General features: G+C 46.0%; 1 protein-coding gene and 1 pseudogene across 2 annotated transcripts; both read right to left on the reverse strand.

Annotated features, from left to right (window-relative positions):
• Positions 1-861: 861 nt before the first annotated feature.
• Positions 862-1130, reverse strand: LOC308045568 (dynein light chain 1, cytoplasmic-like; annotated as a pseudogene). The gene has a single exon. The product of its transcript is annotated as a dynein light chain 1, cytoplasmic-like (transcript).
• An 18088-nt stretch (positions 1131-19218) lies between these two features.
• PGRMC1 (progesterone receptor membrane component 1) lies at positions 19219-24099 on the reverse strand. Its single transcript, XM_080352629.1, has 3 exons — positions 23689-24099; positions 21550-21705; positions 19219-19587 (listed from the first exon to the last, which is right to left on the reverse strand). The coding sequence occupies exons 1-3, from the start codon at positions 24005-24007 to the stop codon at positions 19487-19489; spliced, it is 576 nt and encodes a 191-aa protein (XP_080208755.1). The 5' UTR covers positions 24008-24099; the 3' UTR covers positions 19219-19486.
• Positions 24100-25404: the final 1305 nt, after the last annotated feature.

A 25404-nucleotide genomic window follows, 5' to 3' on the forward strand; every position in this document is an offset into this window, starting at 1 on the left:
CCGTGACCTAGGTGCATTCAGGACGCTTTCCTTTGCCTTTAAAACTAAACGTTTCCACGGTGATTAAAGGCATCCATTAAGTACTGGTTACCTCAGCACAACTAGCCAAGAAGGCTGCTTCTGAACTACCGAGTTCTGCTGCTGCAAACCTGTGTGTTGACGCTGAAAGTGAGGAACTGAGTGAACATCATTGATAAGATTGACAAAGTCAATTAGTTCAGGCTTTGTTGATGTGCCGTTTTTTCCCTTGCTATCTTTAGGGCAGTGTTCTTAAATTTCATATATAAATAATAGCATATTGACGTTTTAATTATGTAACTAATGTGTTTGGGTGACATCCTAAACTGTCACTAGTAATGAATCATGTTACAGACCTACATGTCTTAAAAAAACCCAACACTTGGCATGGGGGGCATAGCAATTCTAATGCTAAGTCTCCGGAAACATTGCTATGCTTCTACAATAAGGTACTTTCTTAAAAAAAACATTTTAAACACTTATTTGTGTGAACGCTTTGTTCCTTTAATTTTCTGGAGGTTTCTGTGACATGTCACATTGGTTGTTCAGCAGATCTGCTTTCTACAGGACAAGTTTTCCAAAGAGTAGTGACAGCTGCCCAAAGGGATATCTCACACCACATGACATCACGCTCAATATATAAAGCTGGGGACAAGAGCGACAGCGACCACCCCATGGCTGAGGGGTCAGGCAGGGGAGCGCCAGCCAGAAGCGCTGCCAACAGCGCGGGTGAACAGGCTGGGACGTCAAGGCCCGTGTCCTCAGGAAGGCTGTGGTAACTGGTCAGAGGAGTCGGCACACGGTCTGGTAACTGGATGCAAGTTTCAGTAACAGTCCGTGGTTCTAACCCGCCTTGAAAAGAAGAATAGTGACTTGGCCGAGGTAGAAGGAGATGAAATGCTTGGTCTCACGAGTCACTTAGCTGCCAAAGTTCTTCCCACAGTGCAGTGCCAGGTGGGATTGTACTTCTTGTCAAATTGCTTCTTTGTGTGAGCAGCAATGTCCTTCTCAGTGTTGTACTTCTCCAAGGCCTGTGTAGCACACTCCACAGCGTCTTACTGCATCTCTTCTGACATGGCTGCACTCCTGATCACTGCCTCTCGATCACTCATCGTTGCCATTTTGGCAGCCACCATGGGACTGGGCCCGTGTGGAACAGAGCAAGCAGGGCACAGATGAAGACGAACACACGACGTGCTCCACCGCCACATCAGATGCACAATGTGACGGATGCACTTGACCTCCCTCAGCTAAACCAGCAACAGTTTGGTGCAGACTCCAAAGGAGGTGAAGGTCTGTGTCATGGAGGGACCCCAAAATTAGTTTTAGGCAGACAACCAGGTCCAAAACAGATTTTTATTCTGTCCGGGAAAACAACCAATTAGAAACGGGATTTATACAATTAGTTAGCACTCCAGTAACAAAAAATACAGATTCAGATATCAGTTGAGGAAATTATTGGGGTACAGCAAATAAGAATAATGGAGATCCACAGTATGCATACACGTGGCTCACGAAAAACAATGGCAGAGCCATCCCTGACCCCAGAAAAATACGCTCACTTGTCTAGTGAGGAAAACACTTGCCCGAGTGGCAAGGAATTATTAAGGAAAATACACTCACTAGTCCAGCGAGGAATTATTAAGTTATCACTCACCCACACGCAGAGGTGAGGCAGTCCCAGTCCCAGGTGGTACCTTAGATGGCGTTCCAGTCTAAGGGGAGGGTCTCTCGTCTGCATTTTGGGCCATGGCTCCGAGAGGACACACACAAAGGGAATCCTTGGCGGGAAACCCATTGTTGTCAGATCTGGCTGTGGGCATTCCAGAAGCATCTCAGCTTCTCTGCACCCCTACTCTGGCTATGGGCACCCCGAAACTTCCTGACTCCTTGGCGCCTCTTCCCCTCTCCTAGCTAACCGACAGAGGGTTAAACAAAAGGAGCTATTAACTGCCCCATTGCAGGAGAGGGGAGATGTGTTGGGGAAGAGAGGGATGTGCAACTGCCACAGTCTGAGCTGCAGCCAGGCCAACTACTCCTTCTAGGAAACCCACAAGGAAGCAGAACCCCCTTCTGAGGGAAAAGAGGGTACAATTCGCCAGACAGACCCTCCTCTTAGGGAAGTCTGCTGCCTGCCTGCGGCCCGGGTTAAGGACATCACTAGGAAACTTCCCAGCTGGTACAGCCCTCAGACTAGTGTCTGTTACTGGTCTTCACGTGGGTGGTGATGAAGTCGCAACGCGTAGTCCAAGGCTGATCAAAAGAGACTTCAGGGCCTCGGGACGGGTGGTAAGGGAATCCGGAGCACAGGCTTGCCTTTCTATCTCATCTGCACAACCAAGCCTCAGCTTCAGAGTCTTCCTGAGCAGGCATTTTTTCCATCCAGTGTTCCCATTTTCATTACTCGTTTTTTTGGTTGAGTTTTTATGTACTTGCTCTGGCTGATAAAATGAATCAGCAGATGACCTCGGCTTTCCACAGCACAATCTAATCCATGCAGGAGATGGTGGTTGGTGTGAGTTTGTTGTTATTTTTTCTCCTGTGGAAAGGAACCAGACAAAATAAAACCAGACATGAAAAAAACTTAAAAAAAAAAAAAAAAGCCACTGACAAAGGTGAGAACTTTTGGAATCGGTTCTGGTTGGGAGATGGCCATATGAACTGGTTTGATTCAGTCTTTCTCCTCCTCCTGCACGTTCTCTGGCTTGTGAAGCTTAGTATCTATAGTAGTTCTGTCTCCATGCTTCAAAATATTTTCAGGACTCCTCAGATCAGCTGACAGCGGATGTTTTCGTTCCACATGGTCCTTCAATGGGAGTCAGGCTTCTTCCAATGTTGCCTTGAGCCCAGCTTTTCCCAGTTTGCCCAAGGCCCAGCCTCTCAGAAGTACATCTAGATGACCCTCTCCAGGTTTGGGTCCCATCTTGGTGAAAAGCCATCTTTCACTAACACGTGCATTTCCTCATGGAAGTCTGTGTGGGACAAGAGAGTTGAGAGAATCCCCAGGCTACAGCTGAGGTCGCTCCACCCAGTATAACTGGGCTCATTCACAAAAGCTTTCAAGGCTTTCAGAACCTCTAGACTGTTCATGATTCCACCTCAGGTCTGGGAGAAAAGATCAGGCGCTGTGAGAGCAACAGCAATTGTATGTCTTGTTAGATTGCTTCTTTATGTGAGCAGCAATGTCCTTCTCAATGTTGTACTTCTCCAAGGCCTGAGTAGCATACTCCACAGCGTCTTGCTGCATCTCTTCTGACATGGCTGCACTCCTGATTGAAAATTAATTACACCCACATTGGCACTGGTGCACCTGCCTTTGGGAAGAATCTTATTCCCAGAGTGGCTGGCAAGCTTGATGTTGCCCCTGTTTCTGACATTACTGTCAGTCGCTGAGGGGAGCTTCCCCAGAGCTGGCCCGATCTGCAGCGGCACAGCAGGTCTGGCACAGAGGGTTTTGCTGAGACAGGGAAATGCCTGGACAGCGGAGAGACCAGCCTGGAGCCAGCAGCTCTCCTGGAGTCACTGAGGAGGCCCAGGCATGGCCTGAGCAACAGCGACCACCCCATGGCTGAGGGGTCAGGCAGGGGAGCGCCAGCCAGAAGCGCTGCCAACAGCGCGGGTGAACAGGCTGGGACGTCAAGGCTCGTGTCCTCAGGAAGGCTGTGGTAACTGGTCAGAGGAGTCGGCACACGGTCTGGTAACTGGATGCAAGTTTCAGTAACAGTCCGTGGTTCTAACCCGCCTTGAAAAGAAGAATAGTGACTTGGCCGAGGTAGAAGGAGATGAAATGCTTGGTCTCACGAGTCACTTAGCTGCCAAAGCTCCTTCCCACAGTGCAGTGCCAGGTGGGATTGTACTTCTTGTCAAATTGCTTCTTTGTGTGAGCAGCAATGTCCTTCTCAGTGTTGTACTTCTCCAAGGCCTGTGTAGCACACTCCACAGCGTCTTGCTGCATCTCTTCTGACATGGCTGCACTCCTGATCACTGCCTCTCGATCACTCAGGGCTGTTTTGGCAGGAGCCACAGGACCAGCCCTTCAGTAAATATACGTGTAACAACTGTTCTTAGGCTGTAACTGGTTACATAGCAATTGGGCCACCTGAGAAAAGAAGTGCTCGGTTCACACCTCTGCCTGCGGTCATAGCCTTGTGTGCTTCCTACGATCATTGATGATGGGAAGAAATAACATGTCTGTTTTTAGAAGGTGGAGAAAGGACATAAAACATGTCTTACACTTGTGTTTGGAAGATTGCAGGAAGCAAAAAACCACTGAAAACTGAAGGGGTATTTGCGTGAATGACTGCCCTAAATTGAAGTCCATTGGCGACCTTAAAGGGAGAACATGCACGGACAACGCAGACGGCACCTTCAACAGCGTGCTGGCAAGGCTGACACCCTTGGGAGCTGCTGCACTGCGGGAAGCCGACTGCCACACCGTGCTAAGAGAGACAGGCACCACGTCTGTTGGTTAAACACACAGAAGCCAGTGTGAAAACAGGGAAGAGCTGATATTAATCCTCCCACGTGTACCACTCAGATGAAGCAGTGCTGGATGAGCTACTTTTGCTACAGGACAAAAAAACCCGATTTTATTGCATCACACCCCCATAACTAAGCCTTTGCACCACGGAGAAGAGGCAATGGGTGAGGAAGTAACTCTTTGTCTTGGCGTTTTTAAGACAATGCCCGCACACGGTGACCAGCCACCGGCATCTCCTGGGGCTCCGCCGTGCCCCGCTTTGCCGATTGTTCCTCAAAAACACGCGTGAAACCCTCAAACACGGCACAGTCCCGGGTTACCCTGCCACAAAATGGCCCCGGTGGGTGCAGCGCCCCCGCCCTGGGGCCGAGGGCTCGGCGCCGCCGCCAGCCCAGCTCCCGGGGGCGGGCGGGGCGGGCGGCGCTCGGGCGCGCCCCAGAGGCGGGTCCCGCCGCCGCCGCTGCTCGGCGTGGTCGCGCTCCGCCCCGGAGTGGCGCTGGGACGGCGGCTCAGAAGCGTGGGCGGCTGCAGCGGCGGCCGGAGCGGTAAGGCAGCCGGCCTGCGGGACTGGGGAGCTGCCAGCGGAGGGCGCTTCCAGGGCAGGCGGCCGGGCTCGGTGCCCCGCTGCTCCAGGGGAAGCGGCTGCGGGGGAGCGGCCCGCGGGTGGCCGCTCCCCTCCATGTCGGCCGGGCCTGGCCGGGGGAACCGCGGGATGGAGCGGTTGCCGGCGGCTTCGGTGGGACTGCTCGGAGCCCGCGGCCCTGCCGGGACGTGCCGGCTGATGTCGGGCTTGGCTCGGCCGGCGACCGTGGGCTCGGGCGGAGAAGCATCGGCCCGTCGCCCCCTCCCCTGGCCCGCGCGTAGGGCGCCGCGGGTCGCCGGGCCCGGGGTGCTGTTGGCCCGGCTGGCTTGCGGCCGCAGGGGCGCTCCCGCAGCCCGGGTAGGGCCCGGGAGTGGCAGGGGGCGGCTGCCCCGCTCCGTCCCCGGGGCTCGCAGCCGGGGCAGGGAGCCGGTCCGGCCCTGCCGCTGCCTCCGGACTCCGCTTCCCGCGGAGCTGCCCCTCGGGCCCCGGCCGGGGCTGCTTGTGGCGGGCGGTGCCTGCGGATCCCGCCGGAGCTCGGGCACCCTCCCGCTGAGCAGAGGGACCGCGGCCCTGCCGCAGCTGCATCCATAGAGATGCCGTTGGCTTGCGGTTTTCTTCATCCCCAGCTCGAAGCACGCAGCACCAAGTGCAATGCGTGGTGTTAGCTTGAAAATGCCCCTTTTGTTTGCAGTATTTGAGCGAGCAGCACCACTTCTGATCGTCTCTGCGTTTCACTTAATTTTGCACAGGCAGAGCTGAGCAAACCAGGCCTGGCTGTTGAAAAGCTGTTTAAGCCTCTTGTTTAAACTTCTCCAAGAGACTCTTTCTGGTAAATGCTTTTCCTTGGGTGACAGACGTTCTGCTATGATTCGGTACAAACCCTTGCCCCGTTGCCGTTTGCTCATAGCTGCCCGTGCACACCCGCCCCTGCAGACCTGGCAGTCCCCTCTGCTTCCAGCTCTCCTGCAGCTCTGCTGGTGGAACTGCGCGAGGGCTGTGCTGTCTGAAAAGTAACCTGCCAAAATGCGTCGCTTTTTTTCTTTCTCTCCAAGCTAGAGCTCTTTGCTGCCCTGGTTGATGCTATGGTCTCAGAAACTTGTGATGGCCCAGGGCCTGGCATGCGTGACCAGCTGGGAAACTGGGGATGGTAAGAGCTGTTTGAGCTGGCGCTACTCTTATGAGGAGCTGCTGAGGGAGCTGGGGCTGTTCAGCCTGGAGAAAAGGAGGCTGAGGGGAGACCTTATCACTGTCTACAGCTGCCTGACAGGAGGTTGTAGCATGGAGGGGGTTGGTCTCTTCTCTCAAGTAGCAAGTGATAGGACAAGAGAAAATGGCCTCAAGTTGTGCCAGGAGAGGTTCAGATTGGATATTAGGAAAAAATCCTTCACAGAAAGGGCTGTTAGGCATTGGAACAGGCTGCCCAGGGCAGTGGTGGAGTCACCATCCCTGGAGGGGTTTAAAAGGCATTTAGGTGAGGTTCTGAGGGACGTGGTTTAGTGCCAGAGTTAGGTTATGGTTGGACTTGGTGATCCTGAGGGTCTTTTCCAACTGAAGTGATTTTATGATTCTACTGTGGGGGAAGGTGAGGGGCACACCTGGATCAAATTATTCTTACAACTTGTGTTTTGCTTGTATGGGTGTTTCAGGTTAGATATTGACAGGCTGTTAATGTTTCACGAAAGTCTGATTTTGTTTTAAAGTATGAACTTGGGTGACACGTTTTAGAGTGGTATAAGGTAACGTAGTCAGTGTAAAAAGAATCGTGCAGATATTCAGGAAAACAATTTCAGAGTTACTGATTTCTTCTTGTGCTTTTCTGTAAGGCTATGAAAGCCTTACATCATTAACATCAGCTTGGGTTTCCATTGCAGTGTTGTGAAGAATATCTTTAAGTGGTAAAAGAAAGTAGACTTAAATGAGTCAATTCGCTATGTATGGCACTGACCAAATTAATACTGTGTACAGGTTTGGGATTTGTATGTTTCACTTTGGAGAGTGTTAGAACCTTGCAACAAAAATGAGTCAAGGGGCTGGAGAAGGTGCCTCACAATGAGAGACTGTGAGAGAGAAGAGAGCTCTCAAGGAGAGCTCAAGCTATGTATTTTATATAAGAAACATGACTGAGAGGCACCTGGATTATAGTCTGTTAGAGGAAAAAACAAAAAAACAACCCCCCAACCAAACCAAAACAAAAAAAACCAAACAATGAACAAAAAAAAAACAACAAAAAACCCCACAAAACCACCTAGATGATAAAAGGATCTGCATCTAATAGAAGAAGGCGCATGAAGAACCAATATCTGGAAGTGGCTTCCATTTCAAATGGCGAATGATTAAGGAACGGAACAAACTTCCCGTGGGAAGTGGCAGGTTTTCATATTGTTGTGTTTTCAAACAGGAGTCGGATGCCTTCCTGGAAGAGGTTCTTCAGCCAGATTCAGTTAGCACAGGCATATGGACAGAATTAAAATATATTAACCTTTACTTGTTACTAGCTGCTGAGATTTTGTGGAAGAAACTGGCACCGTTGGTGGTTTGCCAACTTCTTTTTTCCTTGAAATTAGGCCTGAGAAGTCCTTACTAACCAGTGGAAGCCCCTTCATAAACTCTTTTGACTTAAGCATGTGAGGGGGAAAAAAACTATTGGTTGTCCTGTTTGGGTACAGAGATAATGCTATATGAAGTTCATGTATCCAAACTTAAGTCCTTTAATAAAAAAAAAGTCATTTTACTGTTTTGATTTTGTGAAAAATTGTTGGATGAGGTAAAAATTGTAAATATCTTCAGCGTGGTTGGTGCTGAAATTGGGAGATGATCTCAGGAGCTGGCAAGGCTCTCTGAAAAATACTTGGTTTCTTGTTGTAAAGGATGAAGTAGGTGCAGCAGCTGCTCTGTTAGGTGGTTCTTGCCTAGTAAAGGGTGCCCTTTCTATTCTCGGTACCTTTTTGCTTCGGTATTCTGAGGGATGAATCAATTTAAATGCTATGCTTAGTCTGGCATTATAGAAGAAAATTTGCAATCTATAAGCTTAATTTCAGCAGTGTAATAGCTTGCCTTCATCAGTATTTATTAGTGTGTACCATGTATTGGTATTTTTTCCCAGCAAGTAATTTCTAAACTGACCTTAAAATTTACCTCTATGCTGGATATAACAATTCATATTACTGTTTTCTTCAGTGTAGATACACCTTGATACAATTTGCTCGACTGTTTTCATGTGCTCACATCTGGGCATTTGAAGCTGATTGAACGCAGCACGCATCAACAGAATTAATCGATTTTTAAGCCAGCAAGCGTTTGATCCAAAATACGTTGCTCTGAGATTCAGTGAACTCTGTTTTTGGCAGAACTGCACGAATCCTGCAGCCAGGAATGCTCTGCTGAGCATACTGAACCTTTTGTCCCCAGAAGCGCGTGCCAGGCGTGGGTTTGGCCAACAGTGCAAGGTCAGGTTGTCGGCACCTGATGTCACAGCAAGAAGAGACGTTTTGGAGTAGGGTGTTGAAGCTTGACTGACAACCCAGTGTGAACCCCAGATGTTCTGGTGTGCCGGGGTAGACAGAAACGTTCTCACGAGTGCAGTAGTGTTCGGTGGTCACCCGGGGCCTCTCTGTTGCTCAGCAGGTTGTCTGTGTTTGTGTAAATACATGGCAAACTGGACTGATAAGTCTGATTTCTGCTTCTTCTGTGACAGGTGACTTTTGATACAACCAGACATTTTAGTGAAGGAGCCGTAAGAAAGAGAAGCCTGGAAAGACTAAAGCTTCAAGAACAGGAGCACGTTTGAAAAAAGGGGAAAAAAAGAGAGGGGGTTGAAAGGTGAGAGTGTATTTTTAGAGAATGTCCCATTTTCTTGAAATTTATTACTCTCTCTCACACCAAGTAAAATACAGGCAGAGCAGCTACTGTAAAAATCCAAGCTTTGAGGAGATAGGAGTTGGAAAACTTGAAGCAATGCTGTATAGTTTTAAATTAATGTTATTGTTGACAAGAAAAGCATCATGATGATTCAGTGTGTAAGGTGTCAGATGGAGGGCTCTGGGTTATGAGAAACATTGCACTAGAGACATCTTGAGGTCCCTTTCAGATTGGGTTGTTCTGTGACTCTGTGGGCCTGGAGTGAAATCCGAGAGCTGTTGCTCTCAAATTGCTCTTGATTGCTTAAGATTCTGCATGTGGGCGTTTTGTATTGCTCTGTGCTGCAACATCACAAATCAATGTCTTGATGCTCTGAAGTAAAATTAATGTGATGTACATTTCTAGGTGCCTCCAGATGACTGGAAGGTCCAAAGCTAGAGATGAACACTATTCTGCCTTTCCCTCTTTTTAAGTGTAATTTTTTCCTTGTTGTTATATTTAGGGCAGTGTTCTTAAATTTTACATATGATTAATAGTAGTATATTGAAGTTTTAATTCTGCAAATAATGTGTTTGGTTAGCATTCTAAACTGTCACTAGTAATTAATCATGTTACACACTTACATGTTTTAAAAAACCCCAACACTTTGCACCCGGAGCATAGCAACTCTAATGCGAAGTCTCTGAAAACATTGCTATGCTTCCATTGTTAATACCTTATTGTTCAAATACTTTCTCAAAAATATTTCTAACACACTTTGTTGTGATGGTAAAAGTGAGAAAACTTGTGGATTGAGATAAAGACAGGTAAAGCAAGAGCTGCACACACAACCAAAGCAAAACAAGGGATTCATTCCCCACTTCCAGTGGCAGGCGGGTGCTCAGCCAGCACCAGGACAGCTGGCCTGCATCACACAGGATAGTGACATGGTCAGTTGGGCTCAGATGTCCCAGCTGTCCCCTCCCAATCCCTTGTCCCCCCCAGCCCACTCACTGGTGGGTGTGAGGAGCAGAAAAGCCCTTGAGTCTGTGCAAGCTCTGCTCCACAGTGACTAAAACATCCCCGTGTTATCAACACTGCTTGCAGCACAAAAGCGAACCACAGCCTCATACTAGCTATGGTGAAAAAAGTTAACTCTATCCCAGCCAAACCCAGCACAAAGCTTCAAATAGTTTTGAGAACAGTGGAAATAGTTTTGTAATACGTCTTAAATGGGACCCTTGTGCTAATCTGTAGGGGAGATTTGTTAACTTAAGAACTGGGTCCAAATGATCAGTCTCTAGTTGTGTCCTTGGAGACAAATGATAACGTGAATCAGTTGTCTTGGCAGTGATTATAAAGAAAATCCTAGAATGCAAACCATTTGAAGGAACAAAGAACTCTCTAGACGTGTGCATCAGTTGGATGCATGTCATCTACGTGCTGTGGGGTTTTTTTAACGTATTCTAACAAAAAATATTTATTGTTAGCCACATGCGGACTCTTGGCAACTGGTTGCTTTTTATTAGCACCTCAAAGACTTGCATCCAATTCCCCAGGACTCAAAATGTAAAACAAGTGTCATCTAAATTGTCCCATATTGATAATTACCTAGAAAAAGACGTGGTGATGCAAAGAAGTTCAAGAGAGAAAAAAAGAAAACTAAGCTCGAGAGGAGAGAAGAGAGGCAGATAGATGGAGATGAGAAACATCCCCCAAAGCAGCAGAAGGTACCAGCTGAAGAACAGCAGTGGCCAGAGAATATGCCTGAATGGGAAGAAAGGAAATCCCTGCTAGCTCAGAGAAGAGTGGAGTCTGTCAGACTGCTTACAGTGCTGTTAAACCGTGTGAAAGTAAGACTATTTTAAAACATATTTTAAATTTTGAAGGGTGTTTGTTAACAACTTGAATAATTCGCTAGACATTTGATGCCTTGATGCTATTCAGAAGAACGCCTTGGAACGGACCAAACACTGAGAAGGCCTGAGGTCCAAGTCGTGCGACACTCTGCTCTCAGCCTTGCCCTGAGGGCAAAGGCAGCACATTTCCACCCAGAAACTTTGCCTTTGGTACTTGTTCAAGGCCTTGTCGTTACTGCGTTAAAATAGGCTGGACTTGGTCCAGTGTTGCAAATCAGGAGTTTCAGGGCAGGGACGCAAATGATGCCGTCTCTGCTTGTTTTGGTCTCAGGTTGGCAAGTGGCAGAATTCAATGGACACAGAATATGCCAGTTGCATTTCTAAGAGCCTCATTTGTGGCCAACACTAAGCTGTCCGTTGTGTTTCCATTTGATTCAGCTGATGTCTTGGGAAAGTCAGCAGAGGAGCGATTAAAATGTTGTGAGGCTTTTGCACACAGATTAACGTTTGAAGGTTTATTTTAGTGCGTTAGGCTCAGAAAAATAGTTTTTTTAATGAAATCAGGGGTTTTCATGTCTCAGTGGGGCTGACATGGTGTTGTCTTCACTATTTGCTAAGGAAAAATCTACTTGCAGCTTTTAACAAGTGTGTGTTTTCCCCAGTCCTTAAGCTTAACAATTTCTAAAGGGCTGTAATTTACTAAGAGTTGAAGTCAGAGGCTGCCCTTGCCATTCTGCTGGACCTATAGAGCCGCGTAACAACTGCCATTTGCCTTCTTAGTTATGAAGGTGATATGTTAGATAAGCTTCTGTTTTCTTGGTTTCACCGCTTGGAAAGCTTTAGACTGGTTGTCTTTGGGCCCATTTAACACAACGTATAACAAAGCAATTTGTTCTAAATCAAATATTTGCTCTACAAAAGTGTTGTGATTTTCTACTCGCATGCAATACTAGTGATGTTGTGATCAGAGAAAGAATAAATATTTTCTTATGCAGTTGCAGTGAGAGAGGTGAATTGGTTGAAAGGACCACTTTCTCATCTAATTTTGAATGCAGCTTTCTGCGATGATTAAAGATCTGTAGTTCTGACTTTGGAATAGTGAGCCTGTATGACGGTAGATGAATAGTGAGCCTGTATGTAGTGAGCTGTGACGTTAGCCAAACTTATCCCTCACCTCTATAGTTCTTCTGACTGTAGGACTGCTTATATATGAGTTTGCAGTTTAACACTCTCTGTACTGTTCAATAAATGTACATACTCAATTTTCTGATTTTTTTTTTTTAATTTGAAGGATTTTGTGCAGTTGGCAAGTCAAAAAGTGGATCTTTCCTTGGGCATAAGGGAGGACAATTCCTTTTCTGAAGCAGCGTTGAAAGACATACATCAGGAACCAATTAACTCCCATTACCACACACGCAAAGAGTTGCCACATAAAGAAGAGCTTAAGTGTCTGTTAACCCAAGAAGGTAGCAGCTTATTTAGTGAGGAAGGAGATGTGGGTAACTTCTGTGCATCTGCTCATCGTATAGTCAGGACGATTTTGAATGTCCCCTCCGCAGCCCCAAGTGCGGCCAGACTGCCTGGCAGAGCTGCGTGCGGCTCCTGTGGATCTTTACTCATTACAGTTACTCAGGACTGCAGGGTCATCGAATCCCGTGAGGAAAGGGACTACCCACGGGTGAATGTAGTTTACACGCAGGCGGTGTCCAATGGAGACAGTTGCCAAAAGCAAAAGGTTTATGAGACTGATGAATTCATCCATTATTTACTAAACTACTATCAGACGCCACGCTATGCACGTGTTTGCTTCGAGCCAAAAACCACCGTGAACAAGTGCTGGTGGAAGAGAGTGGTGTCTGATGGTGATAACGATTTTGACATCAGCTTGAGTAACAAACATGGTCAGCACTTCAGAGAAGTGAGTCCTGTGCAGAACCTCAAGAGAAATTGTAGTAGCAATGATAATGATAAACTGGTCACTGTAGGAGAACCTGAGTCAATAGACATGGTGTTAGGAAACAAGACCTACGTGGGTACGTTTGCAAAAGCGTTTGGAGTGCAGAGGAATGACTCACTCACTGTTGATAACTTGCCACGTACTAGACTGAATCATTCTTTGGATTGCGCTGCTGTTACGCGTGATAAGGAGTTCAAACAAGAAGATGGTATCAATGGGGACACTGTACCATACAAGACATGTAGACCTGCTTGCAGATTAAAGGGTTTGTTGGAAGAGATTGGTGATTCTGAGGACTTCAGAGAGCCACATAGAGGCTCAATGAAGAGGACAGAAAGAAGGTGTGAAGAAATTTACAGCAATAGTAATAAAGGCTGTTTGCCTGCAAGAGCAGGAGAAAGAAAATTAATGGTTTACCTTAAAAATGTAACTCTGGAAGGTCAAGAGGAGGAAAGCAGCAAATGTAGCCTCTGTTCTAATTCTCTTCGTGAGGGCTTGGCAAGGCAATGTGAACATAAGCTTAAAAAGTTGCATAAGAGGTCTAGTAGTAAATTAAGGCATGAAGGACAGAAAAGTGAGAGACAACCCGGGGAAGCAGAGAGAAATGCTCACAAAATGAAGAAAAGGCGAAAAAAGCTTTCTTCTGATCTTTCATCTGATGAATGTGGCTTTTCAGAGGTGGACAGTTGCATGCAGCTGGAGTCTCTCAGAAAGATACAAAGAAAATGTAAGAAAATATTCCACAACAAAGTGAAGTTCAAGTCACTTCACACCGCCATGGCAGCACCAGATGTTACCCCTCATGACGGCTCCCCGCTTCAGGAGACCCTCCAGAGGACAGGTGAGAAAGAGGGACACCAGAACTAAGGTCTCTGGCAGGTGAGGTTAGTTGCCACAGTTCTTTCAATGATGAGTGGTAAGCATTTTTAAGAAGAATTTTTAAAAGTATAAACATGGTGTAAAAAAAGAGTGTAACTTCTCTGCAGTCAAAGTTTGTTCAGTTCAGCTTGGAAACACACAATGTGCAGCTGCAGTTGAAGAGTTGTGTTTGCTTAATTGGAGAGCAAAGTATCTGGGCATTAGCAGCTAGGTGGTTAGTCTGTTAATTGCTGCATTTTTGGCTATAGTCACTCACAGCCCTTTCACAATTTACTGTGTCTTCAGTTCGTTGGCAGATACCTTACAGCTACCTCCCCATACCCTTTCGCTCCCTGTGCCTCACCAAACTCACTTCAAGTAACTTTTTTCATGTACTTATCTACAGGAGATGAGAGGAAGTTAATGCTGAGAAGAGAGATGGATGCTGATGTCAGAGGATGCCCTCTGTTTCCTCTTGAGGTAATTCAGACAAACCCCTGCTCAGATACTTTCTGTGGAGCAGAGCCCAGAAGAGGATGCTGAACAGCCACTGTATAATACCTCTTAAGTTTCTCTATAGAAGTGGGAGAAGAAAGCCCTTTGACTATTAAAGGGGTTTTTTTGCTTAGCTAATTTCTTTGGTTAGATCATCAAACTGATGTAGTGAGCCACAAAACCAGAATCTGTGTTTGCCTTTTGGATAACAGAGGACCAAAACTTCCCCAGGGCCAGATGGACCTGTGTGGACCAGTTGCTAAGAATTTGAAAGGTTACAGATTGAGATCTCAGTGTGTTATATTCTGACTAAATGTAGGGAATAATGTAAATATCCAAGTTACGGTATTTAGTAATAACAAATCATTGAAAAAGAAAAACATAGCTATGTAAATCCTAGAGCAAACATATCAAGTGCATCCTCAATCAGGTGGTTAAAATGATGGGACTGGAAGGTGTGGGGGACTTTTACACTCAATTGTGGGAAGTAATAGATGTCCAAATGTGAAAAAAAATTCCCATCCTCTGTAAAACCCACACTGAAAAAAATGCTTGTTTTCTGTTTACAGTTCTAGAGGTGTTTGTGAAAACTTGCTGGTCTTTAGGAGGGCGGATTTCACTGAACGCGTAGATGTAGTGCTGCCAGGAATCTGAATGATTGAGCAAAACTCTGAACGTTAGATAGTGAAAGAGTCATGCTTGTCAGCATAATGACAGTCCCCAGAGATATGCAGGTTGGACATTTGTTCACAAGATTTCAGAATGTGCCCTTTTGAAGGCACATGCAACGAGATTGCTATTTAGTGTGAGTTTGCTTACAAATAAGTTCCAGAAGAATTGTCAAATGCTGTCAGATTCGTGCTGCATTTAGGTAAAAGTGTGAAAACGCAGTCTAGGAGCATGGGTTGTATCCATATTTGCTCAGCTGGCTCTGTTCAGAAGACAGCCACAATGGTTTTTGGACAAAGTGAGTTAGCAAGATGCAGAGGACCGGTTCTAAGTTCAATACATTGTTTATTTCAGTTTTCATTTTAATATGCTTTATTTATTATGTGTCAATATACTAAGTTAACATGATGATGTTGCCTTCATTACATAGAATCTTACCCATGTTTATAACTTCTGCTCTAATAAATAGTAACTAAAAATTGTAATTGTTCATGGTTTTCCCCGAGTGTTCAATACTGAGGATTCCTACAGGCTTCTAAGCCAATTTTTATCCATCTTCTCTGTTGACACACTCAGACGTTGAGTGCCTTTTCAGGGTCAGGGATGACAAATGGTTGCTACTCAGAATACTATTAACCTGTTACTTTTATCTAAAAAGATCTTATTTTCTTGACATAAATATTTTCCGTCTATTTTGGAGAACATTTGTACCCCTCTTAACTCTCCATTTTAGTATTTTATACAGTTATAATGAAGATCAACTACTGTATTTGTTGGCCGTGTGAAATACTGCTTTTGTGCCGATATGACATACCAAGGGTGTGTTTTCTCTATGCAATATTTGTGGATTAAAGGTGACAAAACTTCCTCCTCTGTCAATCTATAGGCAGTTCTGTGTGTATAAGTCCCCTTTTCCCATGAGACAGGCCTTTTGATTACAGGTGAGAAAGCATTTCTTTTTGTTAATCTAGGGGAGCAGGATCTGAAGATTTCCTCTGGTGTAAATTTCCAGTGTTTTATCAACATGTCACAATATTCAATAACAAATAAATACACCGGTTCTGTAGTTGCTTCTTGAGTTCACCTTTATCAACTGAAATTGATAAAGCAAATCGTCCATCTCCAAGCCCTCATTGTTAGTAAATAAAATGTGTCTTTAAGGTGTGAGACACCACTGTAATCTTCATACTGAAACAGAACTTAGGGGTTTCCTACTTGTTTACACGTGGCATTATTCGGAACCTGTTTTCAGGTGTTTTAATATTAATTCTTTACTTTACTTTTTACTCTTTTAACATTAATTCTTTACTTTTCATATCAACACACTGAATTTGAGCCCTACCCTTTCATATGCTGGACTGTTGAGTGTAATTTTATTATCCTAAAGGCTAAGATTTAAAGATACATTTAACAGTTTGCTTTAGAACTTTTAAAATACATAGCTTTGTAGATTAAATTTCAGTAGTTGTAGGAATAAATGTCACATCTCAACTCTGAAAGTTACAGAATGTTTAGACCATTAGAACATTTAATAGTTGAAAAGATGCATTAAAAGCAGCATTTACATAGTTCAGCAATGGAAAGGTTTAACACTGCTGGTGTAATTTCACACCGCTCAGTTTGAGCCTGGTGTGTGCTATTGTTTCAAGACAGTTTTTGGTTTTTTCTATGGAAACCGTGTTTGCATGTCTGAAGCAGGGCCCTGAGATGGCAGATTTTGCAATCGAATCTGAAAATGTCACCTAATGGAGCCAGTGAGAACTTCTGCTCAGGGAGTGTCGCACTAAGCTTTGCTATTGGAAACACGAGCCCTCTTGGCTGTACCTTGTGCTGAATGCTGAAGTCAAAATCCTCCAGGCTGTTTTTAAAAGCAGAAATACACAATATCTGTTATTACATCAGTCCATCTGCCTGAAATACAAGAATACAGCAATTATGATAGAAAGCCCTTTCTTTTTAATCCAGAGATGCCAGGTAAAGCATAGAAACGCCTCACCTTTTGTAAAACCTCTTGCGTAACTCTTGACTTAAGCATTCATTACTGATTTTTTTTGTTGTTGTGTAACTCAAACAGCATGAAGTAAGAGCTAATAAAGATGATTACGAGCAAGTAGAGTCCAGATAAAAGAACACCTGAGTTTTACAAAGCAGGTGACAGTATGTCACAAGTGGTTGTAAACGAGATGCTACTCAGTTCTGATTTGTCCTAGAGCTCCTCAGGTGTGCCTTTGTGACAGACACGTAATAGGTGTCAGGACACTTGAGGTGAGGGAGGTTGCTGAGAGTCTCTGCTCCTAGTTGGCCATCGTGTCTTGGTTAATGTGCAGTCCAGTCCTTTCCTGGGCACAGGCCTCCTTGCTTAGTCATTGCAGCCGGTCGCTGTTGGAGGGAGGGATCAAGTTGCAATGAACAGAGAGCAAAAGAAGTTAACCCATCCATTTTCTCCAGCACTTTAGAAGAAAATAAAATCCCTGCCTGCCGCTTCATGAAACCACTGCTTTTGTGACTCACTTCTTCCCTTTCACAATGAATTCTGTTTGTTTTCTCCGAAGAAGTTAGTGGTGTTACCAAGGTGTGATACTTCTTGCCAACAGATGCGGGAGTCAGGTGGTGGGTTCCAGCCCAGCCTATTTCTACTTCATGGAAGTTTTCCAAAGCCCCAGCTTTTGCTCAGTGTTAACAAGTACTTAGGCCTTTATATGTCTAACTCTGTTTTTGCAACAGCTAAGCACATTATACGACAGGACCATGTTCTGTATTTTAATATTCTGCATTCACAGCTGTTCAGTTAAAACATACATGCTGTGCGTTGGATAATGTAAGATATTGGAGAAAGACAATGTAAAACTTGAAAAACTGGGGGAGGATTAAGTATCAAGTGGTGTTGCAGTAAATAAAACCACCACCGTTATGCAAGAGTATTTTATTTTCTGCCTTAAACAAATAAAAAAAGCACATTTCTGATTTGAGGTAAACCATTAGTAGTAGTTTGCAGATTATGAAGGTCTCTAAAAAGTAAAACAGCAACACAAAGGTCATGATGAGATTTGCATTTGTCTCTATACCTTCATTAGGTAGTTCATACCACACCACTTCAGGCGGGCTGTCTGGCTCAACCAAACACGCTCTTCATTCAAAGGCCCAGTATAACTAAAAGAAAATGCCGTGACAGCGTTAGGACTGAGGGAAAGTAATTTGTTCTCAGCACAGATGGTCCCGGGCACTTTAATACGTTGTGTCAACTTGTTTTTGAAAGTCGTTGTTGTGCGATGCACTCTACCTCCAAACAATCTTGCCTAGTTTACACCTTCCCACTCAGGAACAGCCAAAGCAGTGAAACTAAATACAGGTGCCCATCTGATCAAGTTCCCTAAGCACAGTCACCCGGACAAGAAACACATTTATGAGTGATCAGCAAATCATTAGTTATCTCCTTGGAATTTCTGAGAAAGTTTTGCAGAAGTATTCTGGATGATGAAGGAGCACTGTGACATTTTGCCTTGGTTGAATCCATCTACCCAGCCCCTGCTGGCAGGAGATGAGGTTACATAGTCACGACAAACTTAGTACTTCAGCATGGATGTGAGTTGAGAGAGCAAATAAGTAAAAAGCAATTGAAAGGTCAGGTGCCCCAGGTTATGCGTGAGATTGTGCCGTTTCTTTTAATGGCAACGTTCCAGAGCAACAAAAGCCTCAACACATAAATGGCTTACACCATGTTATTTTATTTTGTACAGGAATCTTGAGTAAGTTACATTGACCAGTATGATTTTTCTGCTAGTTAAAGTTGCATGTACAAGAGCACTTGTTAATTGTGTCATACCAGCAAGTCTTTTAGGCCTAAGAATCAATAGCAGCTCATCTTCCTGGCTTAATGTAATTTCATTAAAACTCACAGAAGAGTTTTACTAAAAGGAAAAGTGAACGAATAGTAGTCCAGTCAAGTCACACTTCATGGTGTACCTGGTTTTAGGGATGCCTAGTTACACTCTATTTAAACCTTTGTAACACTTCAGATGTGCTTTAAAAGTAAACAAATAATATTAATCCATGCATAATTGTGCATGACTGAATACATCAAGTATTCATCAGTTCTTATTATCTAAAGTGATTTAACCTCTGAGTATCTAAAAGTGATTTATCCTTTTAAAAAGATAAGAATTTTTGAGAAGTAGTTGGTGTGTCTGTAAGCCACTATGTATAAAAGCCAAATTATCTTACATAATGTTGAATTGCAGTGCACCACAAATGAGTGTGATGCCTCATGGACAAATAAAATGCAGTCCCTTTTCTAAAGGAATTAGAACCCAAGGCCCAGATCCTGCAGAAGTTAACACAGAATGAGATTTAGTGGATTTGGCATTGCGTATGTGAAGTTACTCTTGTGCTTGTGTCCACAGTGCTAGGTTGTTAATTAAAAAAATGGATTTCAACCTACTCTGAACTAAATAGTGATAGAAGAAAAACAGTGATGATCCTTTATTGCCAAAATTGCAGTTTACTTTTGCACAGACATTTTTCGTGCATACTTCAGGTTATGCAGGTTTGAAGAAAGACAGAACATCAGTAGTTTACCACTGAATTTGGAAAGGAGACCTTCGAAAAGAAACAATTTACTGGAACTCTGGACCTTTTGTAAGAATTGCTGCTATTGCAACGTGTAAAACAGAAGTGGAATGTCAGAAATGATCCTTGATGATTCAAAGAGGGATTGTTCCCCATTGCAGTCTCTAGTCTTTCTTTGCATCCTGGGCATCTTTTTCCTCTTCGTCAGAATACACAGTGGGCTCCTCCCCTTCCTTCAGCAGTTTACCAACATAGGGGTATTTAACTGCGGGAAAGAAAATAATAATCCAAGTCATTATTGTGCCCTGCAGATGTACCTTTTTAACTCTTCGGTCCGTTTCCTGAGTTAACAACGTGCCTGTATTATAATAAAACAGCTCTCAGCAACTTATTCCAAACATTGGGAGGAAGGAGAAAAGCCAAAATAAACTATCTGAACTACTGTTAATGTTGTAGTAAGTGTAAGAAACATGCAAAGTGAATGTAAACATAGTTCTCCTATTGCCTAAGCCAAAAGATGAATGAATGTAAAGACAGATGTAAACTGAGGGACTCATCCAGCTAAAGAAACAGAATCCTGGATTAGATTATTTCTCTTGCCAATGTCAAAATTAGTCTTCTAACCAATGGTATTGTTAGAATATTTACATTATGTGTTATACATGCACACACATACATGCGGACACGTACTCAGCTTCCAAGGGTCTTTAGTTTTTGTAATATATGTTGAAAATATTAATCTCTAATAGGCCAGTAGAAAGATCCTTTCTCCTAAAGATAAAGATGGATCTGGTATCCGATTATGCAGCTAAGCCTCTGCCTTCTTTTATATCTCTTTTTGAACATGTTAAATGCAAGATCATATACATGTAAGAATTGAGAGCTGTGCTATGCTGCCCATCTGTCAACTTCAACAAAGCAAAAGATGCCTCTGACTACAGGTATTTCAGACCAGCATTGTTGTTACAATTAATACAAATTTAAAGTAACTAATTGCCAGATTTACTATAAACATAGTAATTAAAAAGGGTGCAGCTCACTGGCAGCCCTGATGCCCAGACTCTTGAAAAGGTAGATTTAAACACTAGTTTAGGTGAGATATTGGGTAGCACAGTTCTGTTTTCTGCGACACACTTGTTAGCATCATAGAACAGCCATTCAGTGTTGGCACGATTAACAGTCTTGATTAAGACAAGAAGAGCACCAAAATAGTAGGGGCACATCAGGTCAGGACTGGGACATTCTAATGACATTATATGGAGGAAAGCTCCATTCTGGCTAGCAACAGTAAATCTTTAATACTGAACACTAGATTTAAAACTAAAAACCATTTGATTTCCACTACACTACTTTTTGTAGATGCAACTTCCATCATATACATACACAAGTTCATAAAGACAAACAACTGATATCTTTATTTTTGTCTTATCTGAGTAGAAATAATCCCTTTGGTGTTCACTTGCCTAAAAGGCATCATGAGATATGGAGGAATTATTTTTCATCAACAGGATACACAATAGGATAAAAAACCCCAAACATACCAGTGGGCATGCCCTGGTACAAGGTCGACACACCAATTTCCATTAAACTGTGGTTTGACTTTCTCCTTTTTGAGCAGCAAGTTGAGGCACATAACACAAGACAGTTGGAAATGCCTTTTTAAAACTTGTAATACTAAGCACAGAAAAAGAAGGCAGCTATGAAAGTGACTCCCTTCTGGTACTGTTAGAACAAACATCGCAACTGTGCAAGTTGCCTTTCTTTCCTCTGCCACTCTGGCCATCACTGGCATGGCAGCGACCAGGCTGCTTGCAGGGACAGAGCATTTGCCCATTCCTGATCACCTTCTGGGGGAGAAAGTCTGCTGGATACAGTTGTCCATGAATCTGATAAAGCCACCAGCAAGGCCATGCAGAATAATCCATTTTGAGTAAAATTCCCAATTCCTGTCAACTTTTGGGTGGTTTTATACATCTATGACAGAGTGCTTGCATCTCTCCTGTGGTTCTGTAAGGACCAGGGGGAGGGAGGATGCAGAAGGAAAACCTGACATTCCTCTTAATTATTTTGAGTGACAGTAGTTCTAGTAATACTTAGTAAACTGAGGTATTAACTCAAAGTAAGGTTCTAGACCGATGCCTCCAGCTGGTAACAGCCTTTTAACCATTGCTTCCCTTATTACACACTAGTTAGCTACTGCTTTGTAAATAGGTTTAAAGTTGCTTACAAGTGAATTGTGACTCCCAGTTCATCAAGGTCTCTTGCTGCGTTGCGTCGAGATCAGAGAGGTCATCATAGTCATCCCTCAAAGCCTCCTTATCCAGGCAGAAAGTGGCAAGACCTCGGGATGCATCTCTTCCAGCAAAAATCCCATACGGGCCGTCTTTAAAATAAAGACATAAGCAGCATTATTACAGAGGTAACAGATGTGATACAATTTTCATGGATCAGAATCCCCAAAGTGAAACAGATGATGACCTGTGGGTCAGAGCTGCCTCAAACTTTTGAAATGTTTTTAAGTTTTATTCTACTTGGTAATAATGGATAACGGAGGAAGAGGACAAGAAACAAAACCATGGGAAGACATACTGAGTTTGCTGAAATGTCAGGACAACGAACCACACAACGGTGCATGGAACATACAAACAGGGTAGGGACAAGCATACAAATGGGAAGCACATGCTCAGAAAGAGGAACAAAGGATTTGTAAGTCTGAGGTGAAATGGAAGTTTTCTAAGAGATGATTTTGACTTAAAGAGCTGAAAGGATGACTTGACAGCAAACGTGGCAGAGATACTGGAAATTACCAACTTGGAAGAAACTTCTATTAAAACTTTCAAAACACAAGATGAACTCAAATGATCAGAACATGCAACTCACAGTAGATCGGAGATATCTTATCAAGACAGACTCTTGCTAAATTTCATTATTTATTAACTTGCTTGCATGACAAGGCGAAAATTGAGATATCAGGTGTTGCAACTAGACACTGAAAGTTCCTAAGGGAGCTTAAAGAAGTTAGATGTGGACTCAGGTTACTGTAGAGAACATGCCATCTTCCACATGTCCCAGAGTGTGCCTTTCCTAAATTCAACAAAAGAATCTTACTTTTCCATTAAGATGAAACCCAAAGTAGCCAGACACTGTGATGAGCCATTCAGCAATGACCAAATTAGATACAGTGGGCAGCTGTTGCTGTTGTCAAGGAAGGTGGCATCCAAAGCATGGTCCTTAAGTTGTTTTCAGTTTGCACAAAGACAAAACTGCACGTCTAACTCAGCGCACACATCATCTCGACTGCTGCAGAATGCAAAGTTACAGTCCGGCATCCTTCAGTGACAGACCCCAGCCTGTATTTGGACCAGAATTACTAATCCCATCATGCTCTCAAATACATAGTACCTGCACTGTTCTCCTTGTCTCCGAGCAACCCTGGCAGCTCACTGCTGCAGCCACCAGCTGTCTGGACAGCTCAGGAGTGGTTGGACCAGACAGATACTGGTTCAAATTAGCAAGACTCAGTGAAACAAACAAACAACAATATGCCCCAGTGGAGGTGATTAAACTCTTACACCTGGGTGCATACACTCCCACCCACTTCATCACTAGCTGCTCTGTTAAGTCTCCACATGGCACAATCTTTGCACATATTAACTCCCAACACTCCTGATAAGAAGCTGTTTTAACCCAAATTGCTAGGTTTAGTATAAATATACAATTGTGTGATGTCCACTGCAAGTTGGGAATGGAATGTAAACACAGAGAACACACTTCGCTTCTGCTGCCTGGCACCGGGCACGGGCACCCGAGGCCAATGGAGCCGCCCAGCCCAACAGAGGCACAACCCTTGCAGTGTGTGTAACCTGCCCTGCGAAAATAAAGACAACAATGAAGCAACATAAGCTGGCAAAGCCGGAGTTTTCACAGCACCGAGGCCCGAGTGCGGAGCGCGGGGAGCGGCAGCGCCCGTGCCCCGGCTCCCCGGGCAGGCGGGTCCCAGCGCCGCCGGCCGCACCACCGGCCTGCGCAGCGCCGCGCAGAACGAACCCTTCCCGAACGTCGGGATCGTGAGCAGGGCCGAGAGCGCAGGGCCGGCTCGGCCGAGCGCTCACCCCGCGGGCCAGGGGGCGGGCGGGTACTAACACGGCGCCGCCGATCCCCGGGGTCGGGGAACGAGCTCTCTCCGCACCGGCCCCGCGGCGCAGCCGGCCCTGGCCCTGCCGGCCCTGGGCGGCGCAGGCCGAGCCGCGCAGGGCCCCCGGATCCCTCCAGCCAGCGGCCCCGGGCACAAAGAGCCGGGAGCTCCCTCACCGGGCCCGTCCCGCCGCCCCGGGCTTGCCGTGCCGCCCGCCGCCGCCGCCCTCACCGGGCCCGTAGAACTGCCTGCCGCGGGTCACGTCGAAGACTTTGCCGTTGATGGCCATGAGGATGCGGGGGTCGCTCACCCCGTCGTACGGCCGCAGCTGCGCCAGCGTGAAGTCGCGGCGCTTCATCTTGGGCAGCGGCGGCGGGTCCGCCTCGCCCGCCGGCACCGCGGGCCGCTCGCCCCGCAGGATCTGGTAGAGCAGGAAGAGGCAGAGCCCCAGCAGGCTCAGGTTGAGCGGGGACCCCACGATCTCCAGCAGCAGGCCGCCCCCCTCGGCCGCCGCCTCCTCGCCGGCCGCCATCGCCTCGTCGCGGGCCATCGCGCTCGGCCGCTCTCCGGCACGGCGGGCTCTGAGGCGCGGAGCGGCGGCGGGAGGAGGAGCCGGCCCCTCGGAGCGCGGGGGGGCGGAACGCGGCCGGCCCGGCGGAGAGGAGGGGCTGGGGGCGGGGGGAAGCCGAGGCCCTGCCGCCCTCCCCCTGCGGGGTTCGGTGCCGGCCGGCTCCTGGCGCGCCTCGGGCACTAGGTGGTGGTGTGAGCCCGGCGGTGGCCGCCCGCACACCCGCGGAGAGCGCCGCTGGGGCAGGACGGCTCCGCGGAGAGCGCCGCTGGGGCAGGACGGCTCCGCTGGGGCAGGACGGCTCCGCAGGGGGCGCAGCTGGGGCAGGACGGCTCCGCGGGGGGCGCAGCTGGGGCAGGACGGCTCCGCGGAGGGCGCCGCCGGCCGCCGTTCCCCCGCCAGGAGGCAGCGGGTCAGCGAGGACAGGCAGCGGCAGCAGCGGCGGCTTCGTGGAACATGATTTCACAGAAATTTTAGCAAAAATATCCTTAGAGTTGCGTTAGAGCCCTGTCAGCCGAGCTGCTGGGGGCCAGCCGGTCCCGCCCTGCCCTCGCTGCTCCTGTGGAGGCCGCATCTGTGCTGTCCTGCTGGGGCTCTGGAGCTCTGGCTGGTGATCTGCCCAGCTCCAGCGGGGATAAAAGGGAGAAAACTTGTGCATTTGCCCCATTCATTCCTGTTCATTCCCTTGGCCCCTAAAACCCACAGAAGTAGCAAACACAAGGCATTATTACACCATCAAAAAGTGTCCAGTCATGGACTTCTTTATCAAGGCTTCTTTTCAGCTGACACTCCGGTGAGGTCAAGGTGATGGAAATGCTAACTGGATGTGTCTACTTGGTATGGTGTTCACATGGAGCAACAGGAGCCCTGAGTACAGCTCAGCACTGCTGGTGCCATCTGCTCCTTGATACCAGGGGTGAGGAAGCAGAAGTGATGTTTTGGGTCTGAGCAGTTGTCTCTGCAAATTATGTTCTCGCCATCCTTCAAAAAGAACACAAAGCGTTGCCCAGTCGGAATATCATCATCCCCTCTGCACGGGTAATGTCACAGGGGGTGCGCATGGAGAAGAAATGCAGCGTACCAACCCTGATCTTGCGCTGTAGCTTGGCAGGTGGTTCATGTCGCTGCTTTGGGGATGAAAGCTGCTTTTACTGAACCTACTACTGGAACATTTAGTTAAAATCAAAAGTAGGGCATTTCATTTACTTTCTAATTCCCTGTGTCAGGAAAATTTTAACTTTCTGGGCCACCAGGGCTAATGATAAAGAGTTTTGCCTTTTTTGATACAAATAAGACATCTCAGTAACAAAGTGTTTAAACATTTCGGCTCTTGTAGGGTGTTTGGTTCCACCTGCCGTCTGATTTGGGAAGCCTCTTGG

This window comes from Nesoenas mayeri, assembly GCF_963082525.1.
Source record: "Nesoenas mayeri genome assembly, chromosome: 13".
Classification (NCBI taxonomy): domain Eukaryota; kingdom Metazoa; phylum Chordata; class Aves; order Columbiformes; family Columbidae; genus Nesoenas; species Nesoenas mayeri.

Bases quoted from the DNA above. Each gene is read 5' to 3' on its own strand.
- PGRMC1 (XM_080352629.1), bottom strand. From the start codon at position 24,007: ATGGCCCGCGACGAGGCGATGGCGGCCGGCGAGGAGGCGGCGGCCGAG. The intron at 21,706-23,688 runs GTGAGGGCGGCG...TTTATTTTAAAG, and splicing joins CAGGCAGTTCTACGGGCCCG to ACGGCCCGTATGGGATTTTT. The intron at 19,588-21,549 runs GTAAGCAACTTT...TCTTTCCCGCAG, and splicing joins CTGGGAGTCACAATTCACTT to TTAAATACCCCTATGTTGGT.